The sequence below is a fragment of the Octopus bimaculoides genome, chromosome 11, assembly GCF_046866305.1.
Source record: "Octopus bimaculoides isolate indiv1 chromosome 11, ASM4686630v1, whole genome shotgun sequence".
Lineage (NCBI taxonomy): Eukaryota > Metazoa > Mollusca > Cephalopoda > Octopoda > Octopodidae > Octopus > Octopus bimaculoides.
In genome coordinates, this window is record NC_142938.1 from 69675493 (window position 1) to 69692056 (window position 16564).

General features: G+C 36.6%; 2 protein-coding genes across 14 annotated transcripts in view; one reads left to right on the forward strand and one right to left on the reverse strand.

The window, feature by feature from the left end:
- The window catches only part of LOC106876710 (uncharacterized), a 41584-nt gene extending 28956 nt beyond the window's left edge, over positions 1-12628 (forward strand). For 3 of the 10 annotated variants that reach the window (XM_014925377.3, XM_052971917.2, XM_052971919.2), the window contains 8 exons: positions 595-681; positions 1504-1569; positions 2890-3040; positions 3164-3204; positions 7530-7658; positions 8557-8594; positions 10949-11009; positions 11727-12628. In XM_014925377.3, coding sequence (XP_014780863.2) covers positions 595-681; positions 1504-1569; positions 2890-3040; positions 3164-3204; positions 7530-7658; positions 8557-8594; positions 10949-11009; positions 11727-11924 — 771 coding nt within the window. In that variant the 3' untranslated portion in view covers positions 11925-12628. Of the gene's footprint in view, positions 1-594; positions 682-1503; positions 1570-2889; positions 3041-3163; positions 3298-7529; positions 7659-8556; positions 8595-10948; positions 11010-11255; positions 11341-11726 lie in introns of all 10 variants that reach the window. The other 7 variants (XM_089360332.1, XM_014925381.3, XR_016243714.1 and 4 more) reach the window with 6 other exon arrangements.
- Positions 12629-14470: 1842 nt separating this feature from the next.
- LOC106876698 (E3 ubiquitin-protein ligase UBR2) overlaps positions 14471-16564 on the reverse strand; it is a 108018-nt gene continuing 105924 nt past the window's right edge. For all 4 annotated transcript variants that reach the window (XM_089360330.1, XM_089360329.1, XM_089360328.1 and 1 more), the window contains exon 47: positions 14471-15696. In XM_089360330.1, coding sequence (XP_089216456.1) covers positions 15555-15696 — 142 coding nt within the window. In that variant the 3' untranslated portion in view covers positions 14471-15554. The remainder of the gene's footprint in view (positions 15697-16564) is intronic.

The following is a 16564-nucleotide window of genomic DNA, read 5'->3' on the forward strand; positions in this document are numbered from 1 at the left end:
AAAGAAGCCCAGTGTGTATGTGCATGCGCGCGCGCGTGTGTGTGTGTGTGTGTGTGTGTGCAAACACATGTTTCTGTATGTTTACGTTTGTGCTTCTCTGAAAATCCCTGGGTAAGGTACATTGTCACTTCCTCCTTCAACAAACAGTCCGCTCCTTTTGTGCTTTCAAAGAAGTGTGGAATAAAAGATCTCTTAACTAGCTGTATCTGGTCTAAATATTCTTCCTGTCTTATGTTCAAACTGGTCGAATCCAGCCTCTCACACCTATCCTGCAATGTCATCTAAAAATAAAGGGTCACATTATCGAAATTTCACGGCTACAAGATTACACATAATTAATTCTAAATAATGTGAATAAATAAGCATTACATTTGACTGAATTATCTGAATGCTGATGGGTTAAATTAAAAAAAAAAACAGGTAAAAGTTAGCAACAGAAAGAACATCTGGCTGTAAAACAATGTTTTGATAAATTATTAATCTAATTGATGATACCATGGAAAAATGGATGTAAAAAAAAAAAAAAAAAAAAAAAGAGATAATCTTGTTTAAACAATCTTTTAATCTTTTGTACTTCAATATGAATTTTGACAGGATTACTTGGGAAGTATATCATCCAATGTTGATTCTGTTCTACACGCTCTGAAACTACAGAACGCTTCCTATCCAGACAATTTCAAGGTTTGTTAACTTATAGGACATTTTCTGTTGTTATGAGTGAGTGTTGGTGGTTTCTTTTGTTGTTGGTTGCCAGAGCAGCTGTCTGGCTTCCGTGCCAGTGGCACGTAAATAGTACCATTTGAGCATGATCATTACCAGCGTCGCCTTACTGGCACTTGTGCCAGTGGCATGTGAAAAAACATTCAAGCGAGGTCATTGCCAAGTGCCGCTGGACTGGCTCCTGTGCAGGTGGCATGTAAAAAACACCATTTTGAGCGTGGCCATTGTCAGTACCGCCTGACTGGCCCTTGTGCCGGTGACATGTAAAAGCAGCCACTACATTCTCAGAGTGGTTGGTGTTAGGAAGGGCATCCAGCTGTAGAAACTTTTCCAGATCAGATTGGAGCCTGGTGCAGCCATCCTGTTCACCAGTCCTCAGTCAAATCGTCCAACACCTGCTAGCATGGAAAGCGGACGTTAAACGATGATGATGATTGAGAAAATTAAGGTGATGAGCTGGCAGAATTGTTAGCATGCTGGACAAAAATATTTCCGAGGCCCTAATGGCAGTGCTTGATTTGAATGAGTTGCTTTTTCTAATAGATCGAGTCACCTTGTAGACACTTCTTAGCCCATTGTAGGGTTGTAAAATATGGTATTAACTACAGTTTAGAATGGACATAATAAAATCCATCTGTTTTTTTCTGGTTCTCTTATCTGTGGTAAAGATGTAAAAGTGAAAAATGTTGTAGTTGGTGTCTTCTACAAACAACACTATTGTTTATTATCTTTGGTACCATAATCTTATAGTTATGTTTACTCTCTGTACTCCACCTTTGCCAGGCTGAACCATCAGTGTCATTAGCACAACAGTTTGATGATCCAAATTTGTGGGTGGCTGAAATAAAAGTAAGTTTGTCTTTCTCATTGATAATTGTTTACTGTTAGCGCAAAATGCAATTGTTTCTCTCTTGTTTATTCAGTTGGTTGTGTGGAGGCGCAATGGCCCAGTGGTTAGGGCAGCGGACTTGCGGTCATAGGATCGCGGTTTCGATTCCCAGACCGGGCATTGTGAGTGTTTATTGAGCGAAAACACCTAAAGCTCCACGAGGCTCCGGCAGGGGATGGTGGCGAACCCTGCTGTACTCTTTCGCCACAACTTTCTCTCACTCTTCTTGTTTCTGTTGTGCCTGTAATTCAAAGGGTCAGCCTTGTCACACTGTGTCACGCTGAATATCCCCGAGAACTACGCTAAGGGTACACGTGTCTGTGGAGTGCTAAGCCACTTGCACGTTAATTTCATGAGCAGGCTGTTCCGTTGATCGGATCAACTGGAACCCTCGGCGTCGTAAGCTACAGAGTGCCAGCAACAATTCAGTTGGTTTTAAATGTTTGCCATTAATCATAGATCACTAAAAAAAAAAAAGATTAATAATTCTGTTGTCTTATATACAAGTGAGATGTGGTTTTCAGATCTGTCTCCAAAGAAGAACTGACTTGGACAATGTGCAAGAATGACAGAATATGAAAAGAGCCCCAGAGTAAAAACAATATAGGAAACAGATCATGTTTGCAAGAGACAAGATTGAGCTGGTATAGTCATGTGCGGGTGTATGGCGAATGACAATGCATGGTGATCCAAGTGAAAGAGGAAAACTGATGAAGAGTTGGAGAGAATTTATGAAATCTGATTTCAAGGGGGCAAGGTCTATCAATAGAGCTGTCAAAAGATCACAATGGGGGACACAAGATGCTGGGCTTGAGAAGAGCCATCCAGTCTTTAAATGCATTGAAAAATAGATGTGAAATGAAGATGATTTATGGAAGATATGATATATAGATAGTTGATTTGATGCATAAACATTTGGCTGAGAGAACATAAGTCTGTAACTGTTGGAACTTGATGAAACACAACAATATTGTAATAATTGTCTTTGGTTGTAAGAATTACAGCTTTCTCAAGGGCTTACAACCTGAAAATTGTATTAGAGCAATGCTAGGGATACTTTCTTAAGAAATGTGATTAATTTTTAAAATTATATAAAAGTTATCTATTTAAAATATTCACTTGAAACATTGCTGCAGAATAATATTGAAGCTGTAATCTCATTCAACACAAATCACATATGTGCCAGAATTCATCCACACACACAATAGAAATTCATGATATGTATATACACAGAATCTATAACTGACCTATCTGTTTTTATCATTCATTTCTGTATGAAGAACAAGCTATGCTGGCTTCAGTGTGAAATACAACTTCACAATAGTCAACAGAAGAGAGAACCATTAAAACCAACTGCCCAAAACATGACAGATAAATCCGTTAAGGAGCCAGGCACCAACAAATCTTCAGAAACATCAACAACTGGGGCAGGTTTGTATCAAATATTTACTTTACTTCTATAAAAGCTTGCTGCCTCTGTGAGTGTGTGAATGTTTGTTGTGTGTCACTAATTAATACTTAAAATGTTTGTTATTTCTGTTTATCTATTGACAGGAATGAATTTTGAAGGGAAGAAATCTGGAACACCTTTGAAGGTGAGATAATGAAGGAAGAGGTGTAAGTAGTGGACCAAAGAAATATGAATATGAGTATTTTATGATTCCACTTAGCCAATTTCAGGGAAAGGGGTAAGTCAATCACATAGACCCTAGTGCCCAATTTGTACTTATTTTATCGGCCCTGAAAAGATGAAAGGTAAAGTCACCCTCGGCGGAATTTGAACTCAGAACGTAAAGACACAAAATGCTGCTAAGCATTTAATCCGATGTGCTATGATTCTGCTAGTCCACCGCCTTGGATTACGGGTGTATTATTGTCCGGTGTTACTCATAGTGGCAAAAATACCTTTCCAATATTTCTTGCCATATAACACAGTAAAACTCTAGTTTAGTATATACTAATCAAGGGAGATAAATCTGATCAATATAACCTCCCTTCTTTGGAACCAACGATGATATGGAAAGGCGTCAGCGAATGTGTTAATGGACGTATGGATATTTATATCTTTTACGTTTTTCAATCATTGGACTACGGCACCGATTTGAAAGATTTTAGTCAAACGAATAGATACCAGTAATATTTTTAAAGCCGAGTACTCATTCTATCCGCCTTATTTATTTCACTGCTAAGTTACAGGACCATAAACAAACCAACACCAGTTGTCAAGCAGTGGTGGTGGACGAATACAAAAACACACACATTTGCGACAGGCTTCTTTCAGTTTCTGTTTACCAAATTCACTCACAAGGCTTTGGTTATCCCAGAGCTACAGTTGAAAACATTTGCCCAAAGTGCCTCACAGTGTGACTGAACCTGGTACCATGTGATTGAAAGTTTTGAAAGGATTTAGTAACTCTGGAGAACCTGGATATTGACACTAATACTTACTGAATTCTAAGCAAACCCTCTGCTACTTAAGCTAATTCCCAACTGGGTAGCTTAGAGAGCAGTGGTGGGCACAGCTAACCAAAAAGTTAGCTTTGCTAATCTGCTAATCTGCTAACTAAAAACGTTAACTTCACAAACGCTATATATAAATTGGCGCAGAGTTTGATCAAGGTCTACTAAAAAAAAAACTAGTTTCTCATCTGCATCTCCATGCAAGCTGGAATGATTTCTGTGAGCATGTGGTTTGTACAGTTTTTCACTGGTAGGAAGGAGGCAGGACATTTGATCGCAGTATCTTATAACCATATTTTGTTTATAGAAACTACACAGATTGTAGTTTAATATTTGTTACTAGGCTGTTCTAAATTCATAGAAATATTACTTATAATTTATAGCCTTGTTATTAAACTTTTGAAAATAGTGACACGTTGGGGGTGAGAAATAACCAAGATGAGGGATGGAATGATGGTCGGAATTTGATAAGTTCAGAACTTAAGGTTTGTTTATTTATTATTTCATTAAAAGACTGCTGTTTTGGCTGGGCAGACTTAATCATGAATGGAATATATATATATATATATATATATATATATAATTTGAAGAAAAGCAACAAAAATTCAATAGGTTATAGTATGTATTTTTCGTACAAGCTCCATTTATTCATGTAGTGAGAACACTACATAAAATGTACAACTGTTGAACAGCAGCATAGTCAAGATGGTGTGTTTTCTTCTCTTACTCTTTTTTGCACACATCTACAAAATGACTTTCTAAAATGAAATTCCATTATGCAGCTGAGGAGTACATTTTCATTGTACATTTTATGTAGTGTTCTCACTACATGAATAAATGGAGCTTGTACGAAACGTACGTACTGCTATAACCTATTGAATTTTTGTTGCTTTTCTTCAAATTTTATTCACCAAATCTCTTGATTTTGTTTTTGGTTTTTACCCTACCAAATTCTGTTGCCTCAAACAGTTTAAGTACCACATTTAATCTTTTGATTAAATCTATATATATATATATATATATATATATATACCATATATTATGACATTTATTTCAATTAGCTATTATACATTTTATTACATTAATTAAGAAAATATGAAGTACGCCATAATAATTTAATCTTGTATAATTTTAATTTATAAATACCTTGTAAGATACTCCTCCAGCTGTTTATAGCTGGCCAAGATCATCCTGCCCAGAGTGCAGTGGGACATCGACGTCTTGCTGGGGTTCAGCGTCTTGATCAGGCTGACCAAGGTGGAAGACTCCACTACATGCAGTGGTAGCATGTTGTTGACAAACAGGTCTACAATCCTTCTGTCCACTATAGACTGACGGACGCCAGTGCCAGCAGGTTGGGTAAATGCCTTACCAATGCTAGGCTGGGGTGCTTTCTTTGCACATGGCTGCAATATCTGGCTACTGGCACTGCTCCTAGAAGATTGTGTTTCCCACGGGAAGAGCTGGCCTTGATCCTTTCCTCAAACTGGATGGCACGCATTGGGTGTTTCTTCTTGACATGCAACTTCAAGTTGTAGAGACTTGCTGCTTGTCCCTTAATGGTGGTCTCTTTGGGCTGGCACATGATGCACCGGAAGTACAGAATGTTGGTGTTCCTCTTATCCTTTGACATAAGGACAAACTAGTCCTCTATGCGGGAGCCATGGGTTCTGAGACTCTTGGCTCTCAACCTGAGTGACCTCTGCCTCACTCACAGCCATTGCAGACTCCTCAACAGGCCCTTCATCCTCAGACTGAACAAAAACGTCTTCACCTTCCATAACAATAAGTGATGACTTGATAAGCCGATAACATACACTGCTGTCGCTGACATTGTAAGTCTGTCTATAATGTGACAATGTCGTAAGTGAATACAACTCAAAACTGCAGAATTACACAATGTTGCTCAGTTAGCTGCTGTTGCGTTGACCAATCACGTTTTGTCACATATACGCGTAGTGAGCCAATAGCGTGCCTGATGGACTCTTCGAGAGACGCCAACAACAGACAAGAACAAATGTGTGAATTTTGTTAGTGGAACTAAATTTAGCAAAGGCTAATTTGTCTGTTAATGATTTCAAAAGTTAGCAAAAATGCTAATCCACTAAACAAAAAGTTAGCTTTGTTAATTAGCTGTTAGTGGATTAGTGGGACCATGCTCACCACTGCTACAGAGTGTATGTGTATATATATATATATATATATATATATATATATATATATATATATATATATATATATACATATATATATATATATATACATATATATATATATATATATATATATATATATATATATATATATATATATATATATATATATATATATATATATATATATATATATATATATATACATATATATATATATAGAGAGAGAGAGAGAGAAAGAGAGAGAGGCACAGGAGTGGCTGTGTGGTAAGTAGCTTGCTTACCAACCACATGGTTCTGGGTTCAGTCCCACTGTGTGGCACTTTGGGCAAGTGTCTTCTACTACAGCCTCGGGCCGACCAAAGCCTTGTGAGTGGATTTGGTAGACGGAAACTGTAAAGAAGCCCGTTGTTTGTGTGTCTGTGTTTGTCCCCCCAACATCGCTTGACAACCGATGATGGTGTGTTTACGTCCCCGTAACTTAGCGGTTTGGCAAAAGAGACTGATAGAATAAGTACTAGGCTTACAAAGAATAAATCCTGGGGTCAATTTGCTCGACTAAAGGCGGTGCTCCAGCATGGCCGCAGTCAAATGACTGAAACGAGTAAAAGAGTAAAAGAGATACACATACACACACACACGACTGAGATATATAAACTGAAAAGAAAATTTTAGTGATAATGTTATTCTATCATTGCACATGTATGTGTGTGCATATATACATATATATAGTTTATAGATGAGAGACAGCTATTCTCCACATAGAATACATTTCATAGTGCTCAAGAGATTTAAGCTTGAGCAGGTAAAGGAGAAAATGTAAAGATAAACAAGTTAGGCAAGTCGATATACAAAAAATATTAAATACATTTTATATATATATATATATATATATATATATATATATACTCAACAGAAGCCAACAGGATATACATATGTGTGTGTGTGTTCTTGTCTTGATATTGCATAATAGTTGTAAACAAGCATCAACATACAAGAGATGTTGTCTGTTTCCATTTCTCCAATGAGTGTTGGCAACAAAGACATCTGGCCATTAAAAAAATCTGCCTTAAATTCTGTCTGACCCATACGGGCATGGAAAAATGGACGTTAAAGCAATGATAATTATTCCTATTTGCTGTAAATCCTCTTATTTCTGTCATAAAACCAGAACTTTATGTGGTGGTAGTTTAAACAGGCAATACTTATTTAGTGTGGGGATGTGGTTCATGCTATGTATGTTCACACACACACATGAAATAAACAGGTTACATGTTTTTCTTACTCTTTACCATTAACATTGTCAGGAAAATATGACCCAAATATCTGACTGTGTAGTGAAAAGCCAGCAAACAAGCCCAGCAGCTGTTACATTTTCAGAAAAACCACTTTTAGAACAAAGACAACACGTCATTGATGAAATGGAAGACTTCAGGGTATCTAGAATTTTGTTTCTTATGCCTTACACAAATTTACAACTATAATCATTAGACTTGCTACAACTGATACTATATATCAGGTTTTTCTTTTGGAATGATGAGGGCCATCTAGTTGTCTTGGGTGAGGGCTGACTGATGCAGTGACTGTTTAAAGTTAACGAGGGCTGTGCACCATCAACTTTACTCTGTTGTCCATGATCATCTTCAATTCAGTGGAAAGACCAGGACAAGGCAACTAGAGATGGAAATAGATGCAATGGATGACCACGATGTCTTATTGGCCTCATATTACTTACTCTCTGCTCTCCACAATGTGTTGTCACAGCCACCTTCCTCTCTGTTCAACCATGAAATTTTCTTCTGTAGAGCCAATCAGATCCAGAGCATCTATATATTTATCTTGACAGATAAATATATGAGAGAGATCCTTGTGTGGTTCATAAAAGTCAGAAAATACCGTTTTAAACCAGGCATGAGGAGAAAAAACTAATTTTAGTAAATTCTAATTTACTTACTTTCACACTTCAGTTGTATGATAAAATACAATCTGGCCTTCATTGATTTTCTTGGTCACATGGTAGGCCAGAGGCAACAGTGCTACATTAATTATTCAGTATATATTGTGTAATCATTGGTGTTACTACGGACTCAAATCAGGATCTAGAGCACTTACTGAACAATTTTCATGCTTGAACACCAGGAAAATGCTTGCGTCTTTAAAGGTGTTTTAGAAATAGACTGGGTAAGGAGTTACAGTTAAAATATTCATCTTGCTAAGATGATTGTTTAAAGATGTGTAAACATTCTAATATAATATAAAATAAAATAAAATAAAGTCTCTGATGTGCTATGAGAAAAATATTTCAATGCTTATTTCTATTTCATTTCTTTATAGGAAATTGAGAGAGGTAAAATAGAAAAACGATATCTGAAGTAAGTACATTATAATTTTGGACTGATTATATATTTATAGAAAAAAAAATTCAAAGTTGAAAAATAGATTATTAAAATCAGGTTTGCAAAGATTGTGGAGTTTCTAAATTAACATGTTGGAATGGGTTAAGGATCCTGGATAGTTAAAAGGGGAATAATTTCGCATTTTAACGAAAAGGACCTTTATTGGATTGTACTGTAAGATATTTCTCCAAGAAATATGTTATGATTATGTTAGGGACCTGAATTCATGTTAAATGTATGAGAATGTATACATGTCCATGTATCCGAGTGTGATCATTGCCAGAGCAGCTGTCTGGCTTCCGTGCCAGTGGCACGTAAATAGCACCATTTGAGTGTGATCATTACCAGTGTTGCCTTACTGGCATGTGAACAAATATTCAAGCGAGGTCGTTGCCAGTGCCGCTGGACTGATTCCTGTGCAGGTGGCACATAAAATACACCATTTCGAGCGTGGCCGTTGCCGTTATCGCCTGACTGGCCTTTGTGCCGGTGGCACGTGAAAGCACCCACTACACTCTCGGAGGGGTTGGCATTAGGAAGGGCATCCAGCTGTAGAAACTCTGCCAGATCAGACTGGAGCCTGGTGCAGCCATCTGGTTTCACCAGTCCTCAGTCCAACCCATGCTAGCATGGAAATCGGACATTAAATGATGATGATGTGTGCTGGATATAGGTTCAAATGTATGAGTGAGTGAGCATCAAAAGGTGAAATCAGCAAATCAGCATAAACTTGAAGAAACAGCTTTCTAAAAAATTCTTACTCTACTAGAGAAGGCCAGTGTACTCACAGCCTAATCTTGTCAGTGGAGCAGATGGAGGCATCAGTGGAAGAATCTACTGATATTGTTGGGTTTGTTTGTTCAGGTGGTGAGGGTTGATGCCAAGACTCAAAGTGAACCTCTTTTAGGCAGTCGATGCTGAACAAGTCTTCTTTGAAGATGAACAACAAGAAGAAGAATAAGACGAATAGGAAGAACAAGAAAAGGTTGCTTACTGGTTGCTTTGATGTCACTTGTACAAGATGTTTGGTGGAAAACTGAAATCAGAGACCCCCAGCGAGACATCTGGTAGAAGATTGCCAGTCCAAAATAAAGTGTGGACGTTGTTTATGCAGAGACGAGAACTGTGCCTCTAGACCAGGGGTTTTCAAAGTTTTTGACTTGCGGACCCTTTTATATTTCAGGCTTTACCTTAGGGACCCCCCTTATAAACGCTTATGAAATTTATACATAAATATTTTCTTAAAATAACATATATTTTTACATTTATTTATTTAACAGTATTTAACAAATAGGTTTATTGTCAATTAAAAAACACTTCCTAAGTCGATGCAAATGTTCCAAGAGTCCAAAAGGTTCCTGTGTGTGAAGGAAGCTTGCTTCCCAGCTACATGGTTTCAGGTTCAGTCCCACTGCGTGGCACCTTGGGCAAGTGTCTTTTGCTATAACCCCGGGCCGACTAAAGCTTTGTAATTGAATTTGGTAGGCAGAAGTTACTGCCGTGTGTGTACATGTGTAAGTGCTTGTGCCACCTAACATATAAAGTGTGGCACAACACTGAACCTACTTTTCATTGTAACCAGTTACAATGGCAGTGGCACAATAGAGGTTTATATTGAGACGACCAAAAACAAACTGCACTTCAGGTTTTTATTATATAAACTTAACTTCTAGAAGTTCTAACAAGAACTAAGGGTCTTTCACTCCCTGTAGCTTACATGCTAGTTAACTCAAAGCTGGGGCCTTGACATGTGCTACTGTTCTGGGTGAGAGTAGACCTGAGAACAATAGTGGCTAAGAGGTGGTTCCATGCTCCTAAAAATCCTGGAGATAAGCACATATGTACATAATATAAACATACATGAGAAAAAACACCCAGAAATACAAGACAATATCTTGTAAGACTTTTCTTTCTATTTTGTGTTGTTAAGCTTTATATCTAATGATTTAAAAGTCAATATCAGCCAACTTTACTATAGCATACAGTGACATTTTTCTTGTGATGATGATGATGATATTGATGAATGTCAGCCTTTCTTTTCACAGAATCTTCACTAAAATCTTAGGCATCACCATATATTACTCAACATTATTACAAAAGCAATGAGCAAAAGCCAAACTTTTAATATTGTCATTTTTTTTTGTGGTAGAAACTTAGTTCAAAAAGAAAATAAGAGTTTGCAGTAATAAAGCAATAGTGTGTCTCTCTCATACATGCTGTTATATTTGGGAAGTTACACAACTCTCTGGTTCAATAAAAAGTATTTGTGTAACCATGAGAGATATTTTGTGGTACAACAGCACTAAGTTTAAATTTGTTTTCCTTCAAAGGTTACAAGAAACCATGAGATCCCTGCAACAGGAATTAGATTTACCAGTCGCCACAGAAAAGGTTGGGGTTTTTTTTTAAACAACTTTAGCACTGATCTCTTTTAATGTATAATTTTATAGTAATCACTTTAACTCTTTTGTTACCTTTTGTTTTCTGTTGAGATGTTTTGTTTCTTTCAATTAATTTTAAATATAACCAAAAATTTAATAAAATAACTTAGTTATCATTAAGCTAGTGTTAGGAACATAAGTTGTGACTAAGGTTTGGTGGAAAATATTAATTCAGAACAAGACATTTGTACTACAGAGCCAGAGGCAGTTTCAGCCAGGGTCGTATCAAAAGGGTTAATTAGCAGAAATGTGAAGCTGGAATGTGATTTCAAGAACTTTATGTAAGTTACTACACAAACTTCCACACAATCTTAACCCTTTAGTATTCAGATTACTTTGTCAAATGTAATGCTTATTGTTCCTAACATTTTCCTTACCTTGGATCCCTTTTATTTAAATGAATATTCTCAAGGATCCTAGGCTTTTAAAAGGTCTGCCAACACAAATTTTGCACTCAGCTCATAGACCCCCAAAGGATTTGAAAACCCCAAGTTGGTATCTGTTGGTATCCATAAAGTAATACAATTTCCTCCTTAAATTGAAATTTTATTATAGACTCAGCATCTTCCTATAACTAACATTGAAAGATAAATTAGATGAGTAGAAGTATTACTAAAATTAAGATGAGCTTATCCTGAAATAATGTTTCAAGATTTTTTATTTCTAGCGTCAAGAAAACGACCTGGCAACTCTTGAGAAAGCTTCTATAAATACGAATCACAGCAACAAAAAACTCACAGAGTCTCAGACAGATTTAACTCCGTCAAAACAACATTCTGTAAATCACTTGGACTTTTTACTTCAAGCTCACAGTTTATCCAATGAAGATTTTCTCAACTCTTTACCCGAACAGTCAACTCGTTAACCCTTTGAATGACAACAACCTACCCAAGGCCACATCTGGTTTTATAAAACAAGCTTTCTGCTTTAAAAGTATCTATATTAAAAGCCATCATTAAATTTTTATGTTAATTTGTGATCCAAATACTAGTTTAATAGCAATTAAATACTTCATTCTTTTCAAAATTAATTGAAAAAAGACAGCTTATTTCTGTAGAAATATGGTAACGAAAGGGTCAACTGACATCAATTTAACATTTAACCATATACTTTCTTCAATATGAAGGTTTCTAATTTCTAGAATTAGTACTTTAGAGGTTTTTTTTAATACACACACACATCCGCATGTGTGTGTTGTGTGTAAATAATATTCAAATTGCAATGACAGTTAATTAACCAAAGAGTAGGAGCTCAAGAAAATGGTGATGGTCTGTGTTGGCAATTAATAAGCATAAATCTATTCAAAACTTTTTGAACCATTTATATCACTATTTAGCCTATTCATAAGCCACAACTCTGAGATGGTGATTCGTTGCAGCTGTTATTCAAAATAATCTGAGTGAAGAGGAGTTAACTCAACAATATGAACATAAGCACCAAACATATATTTTCATATCCATTCATTTTATGATAAACAGTTGAGTATAATATAATCAATTTGATTGATTACAACTGGAAATTTGTATTTTCTCCCTTCTATTAAAATAAAAATATTTAAACTGACCAAAATTTATATTTACTCCACCATCACAGAAACTCATTAAATCCTTTTAACACCAGTCCACCTGACACAAAACTCTTGTTCTTTGGATACTAACTTCTTGTTTTAACTCTCCGGCTTATTTATTCACATTCATTTCAATTAATCATGCATTACCTTGTAGCCTTGAGATTACAATGACGTGATTGTGTATTTCTAGAATAATATTGTAGGGTAAGTGTGAGAGGCTGGATCTGGCCAGTTTGAACATAAAACAAGTAGAATATTTTGCCCTGATATGGCCGGTTTAAATGCTAAAAAGTTAAACAGAACTAAAACTCTCCCTTCAAAACATAATTTATATTCCAAACACCAGCTTAATTACGACAAAATTATTTTACTAAATTCTTGACTGTTTTCAGAATTATTTGGAACAAAGTATATTTCAACAGAAATTCAGTAGATCATAATCTAAATTGTTATTACCAATCATTTCTACAGAATGTGATTTATTAATGAAGGTCCAAGGGTAACAACATTGTCATATATTCCTCAATTTAGTACCAGAATTCATCTTTCGTACATAGATCTGGTACAGACTAGAGTGGTTGTGTATTTGTAGAAGAATCCTCTTTCCTACACCTGACTTGGACCCCAAGACAATTGTCTACCTCACGACAGCATGGAAAATGGACACGAAATAACAACGATCATAGAAAATTCCCTGTTGTAGATTTCTTTCTGTTATTTAAAGAAAATCTTGATAACTGTGCTCTACTAACACCATAGAGTGCAGAGGCTGAGAAAACTAGATGTCCTTCATATAACTAGAGTTGTTTCTCACATGAATGCCAGAGCAAAAAATGGTACACAATTCAAAGAGGCCAGTGACTTCAATTAAAAAACAAATGTTTCCTTCTCGAGCCATGCCAGGCTCATAAGGGCCAGTTTCCCGATTTCAGTGGCATACATATTCCCCACCTGGACAGGATGCTAGTCCATCATAGGATTACTCATTTTTGCCAGCCAAGTGGACTGGAGCAATGTGATATAAAATGTTTTGCTCAAGAACACAATGCATTGCCCGGTTCAGGAAGTGAAACCACAATCTTATGATCATGAGTCCAACACCCTAACCACTAAGCCACATGCCTCCAAAATGACTTCAAATACCTGGGGTCTTACGTTGATGACAGTCAGAAAGACTTTCCGACACGCAAGCCTGCCAGCCCAGCCAAACTGTCCAACTGATGCCAGCAGGGACAACAGACGTTAAATGATGATGATAATTCCACCCACCTTTACTATTGTAGCACAAAGAAGGGTAGTATTCGCCAGCCACTGCTATTTTGCTGCAGCAACAGGCCATATCAGATATTATATTTTGGAGACTTCTACATCCTAATGGGAGACCACTGAAGTACATGGATGTAACTGGTAGAGACACATGACATGAAACTGAGGACCGACCAGAGTTTCTTGGCACAGCATTGTGATATACATCTCCGATTGTGGCACAACAAAGAAAGTTTACAATATATGACTCCTTGTACCGCAATTACTTAGTCACAGTGGCCAAACTAACTCCACTATATTGAACAGTTTTAAAGAGCGGCAAAGTTATTAATAAATGATGGGGAATTAAACCCAAGTCACTGAAGCAACATCTTAAATTTCAGAAGTCCTCAAAATTTGAAAATTATAAAAAGGTTTTAAATTCCGCACTTAGCAATATTATTAACAGGTATCTTGTGTGCCTAGCAGTTAATTGGTTGTATTAGCTTAATTTAGAAAACAAACTGGAATAAAACTGCTTTAGCAGTTAGTAGCAACAAGAGGTCCTTATACTAACTGAAAATTCAACAATTCTCTTTTTTACAGTGTTAACAAAATTTATTACAATTAAATTCAAAATGATACTTTTTCATAAATAAAAATTATAAATTAAAATATTATGTACATTAAATAGAAAAAGTTCAAATATGAAGTTCAGTCCGTCAATCTCTCCATTCAAAGTGAGAAATTATAAAACCAAGAACAAAGACACAAAAAGAGAAAGAGAAACAGAACAGCTGGAAGAGGGAAAGAGAGAGAGAGACAGAGAAAGAGACAGAGAGAGCAACAGGTGGAGGAAAATAGAGCGAAATGAAAAATCTAACTTGTAAACGAGAAGTTTTATAAGCAACTTCTCCAGCAAATTTGGTTTGAACATCATAGAGATTCCGAAACATGATTTTTTTTTTTAGTGGGGAAAGGGAATTAGCTATAATGGGTGAAAAAAAAAAAAAAAAAGACAAATATTTCAATAAATAAAGAAAGAAAATGTTAGTTTAAGGGAAGTTAAACAAAAAAAATCAAACTGTTTTAATGCACAATATTTAAAACAATATATATTATATCAAGCATTTTCTTGATGGTAATAGCAAATATGAAGAGTTTTGTATATTGCCAGAACACCCCACCCCCCATACATACACACGCTCACACGCAGACACACACACACACACACTGCAGTATGGAAATGGGGGTGGGGGAAGAAAGAACAAATTGGTTTCCTGATGGTGTCAGCATAGGTTATCCTTCCAAACATTTCACACTCTTTTTTAAGTATTACAAATGTAATATGCTCCACAAACAAATAAATAAATACAACATATGGTTGTCTTCTTTTTCGGAGAGGGAAGGATGACTTTTTTTGTACTATGTCACTAAATCATAAAGACTGTCAAAAGAAACACAAAAGAAAAAAAAAAAAAAGAAAGGAAAAGAAAAGAAAAACTGTAGGTTGATTTGTCCTGAGATAGCTGCTGGCTGACATCTGACAGGTGTGCAGAGTAGGAGTTACATCAAATGGACAAGGGCTGGCCGGTCGTCCCAGTACGTGTGGAGAAATTGCGAACCAGCTCTTATTACAGTAGCCATAAACCGGTTACAGCTGGCTTCAAGCAAAATCAATTACAAATTCCACCATTCATAGCTGACCTGGCTGTTATTGGACTCAAGATTATGGACAATAGTTTCTGGAATTTCATGCTGGAACCAAAGGCGGTGCAGTTGCTTGTAGTGTTCTTCACTGAGACAGAGGGGATTGCCTCTCCTGAAAAACAAATTACAATGATTTTTTATTAGAGTTAAACTAAATGGGGAAACTATTGTACAATGGAATGATTAATCGCATATTTATTCTTAACACTTAAAAGCACCCAGTCCACACTGTAAAGTGGTTGGTGCTCAGAAGGGCATCCAGCTGTAAAAAACCTTTGCCAAAATTGACCCCACATGTGCTTTGTCACATAAAAAGCACTAAGTCCACTCTGCTGAATGGTTGGTGTTAGGAAGGGCATCGAAGCTGCCAAAACAGTCACAGAAGTCTGGTGCAGGGTTTGGCCTGGCCAGCTTTTGTGGTACCATCCCACCCATGCTAGCATGGAACACAGACGTTAAATGATGATGGTGATGACATCTAGGCAGGTTCAGAAGCAAAATATGCTAATCACAATAATGTATGTCATAGGAGAATGACTTCTTCCTTTTATGACAGTGTGTTCAATACACTCAGCTTATTGGCACAGCATTCTGGGACACTGGTGTTTTGACACACAGCATTTCATCAGCCAGAATCAGCTGAAACCCTAGGCCTAGACAAAGCTGCTGGCTTTGTTTATACTTTCAGATCTACAGACTTATAAAAAAAATTGTTATTTGAACACTGTACAGTGAGATCTGCAAAGATTAATCCCATATTTATTCCTGGCATGTCTAAGCAGGTTCAGACACAAAATATGCTGGTCATTGTAGTGTACATCATAGGAGGAGAATAACTTCTCCCTTTTATGATAACAGTGCCTTCTGTTGTATAAGGGTACCTTCAATTGGGAGTTGAGATATTGTTTCCGTTCAGGACAGTTAGGTAAAAAAAAATGGTGTGGTTGAGAAGCTTGCTTTCCAACCGTGTGACCTTGGAT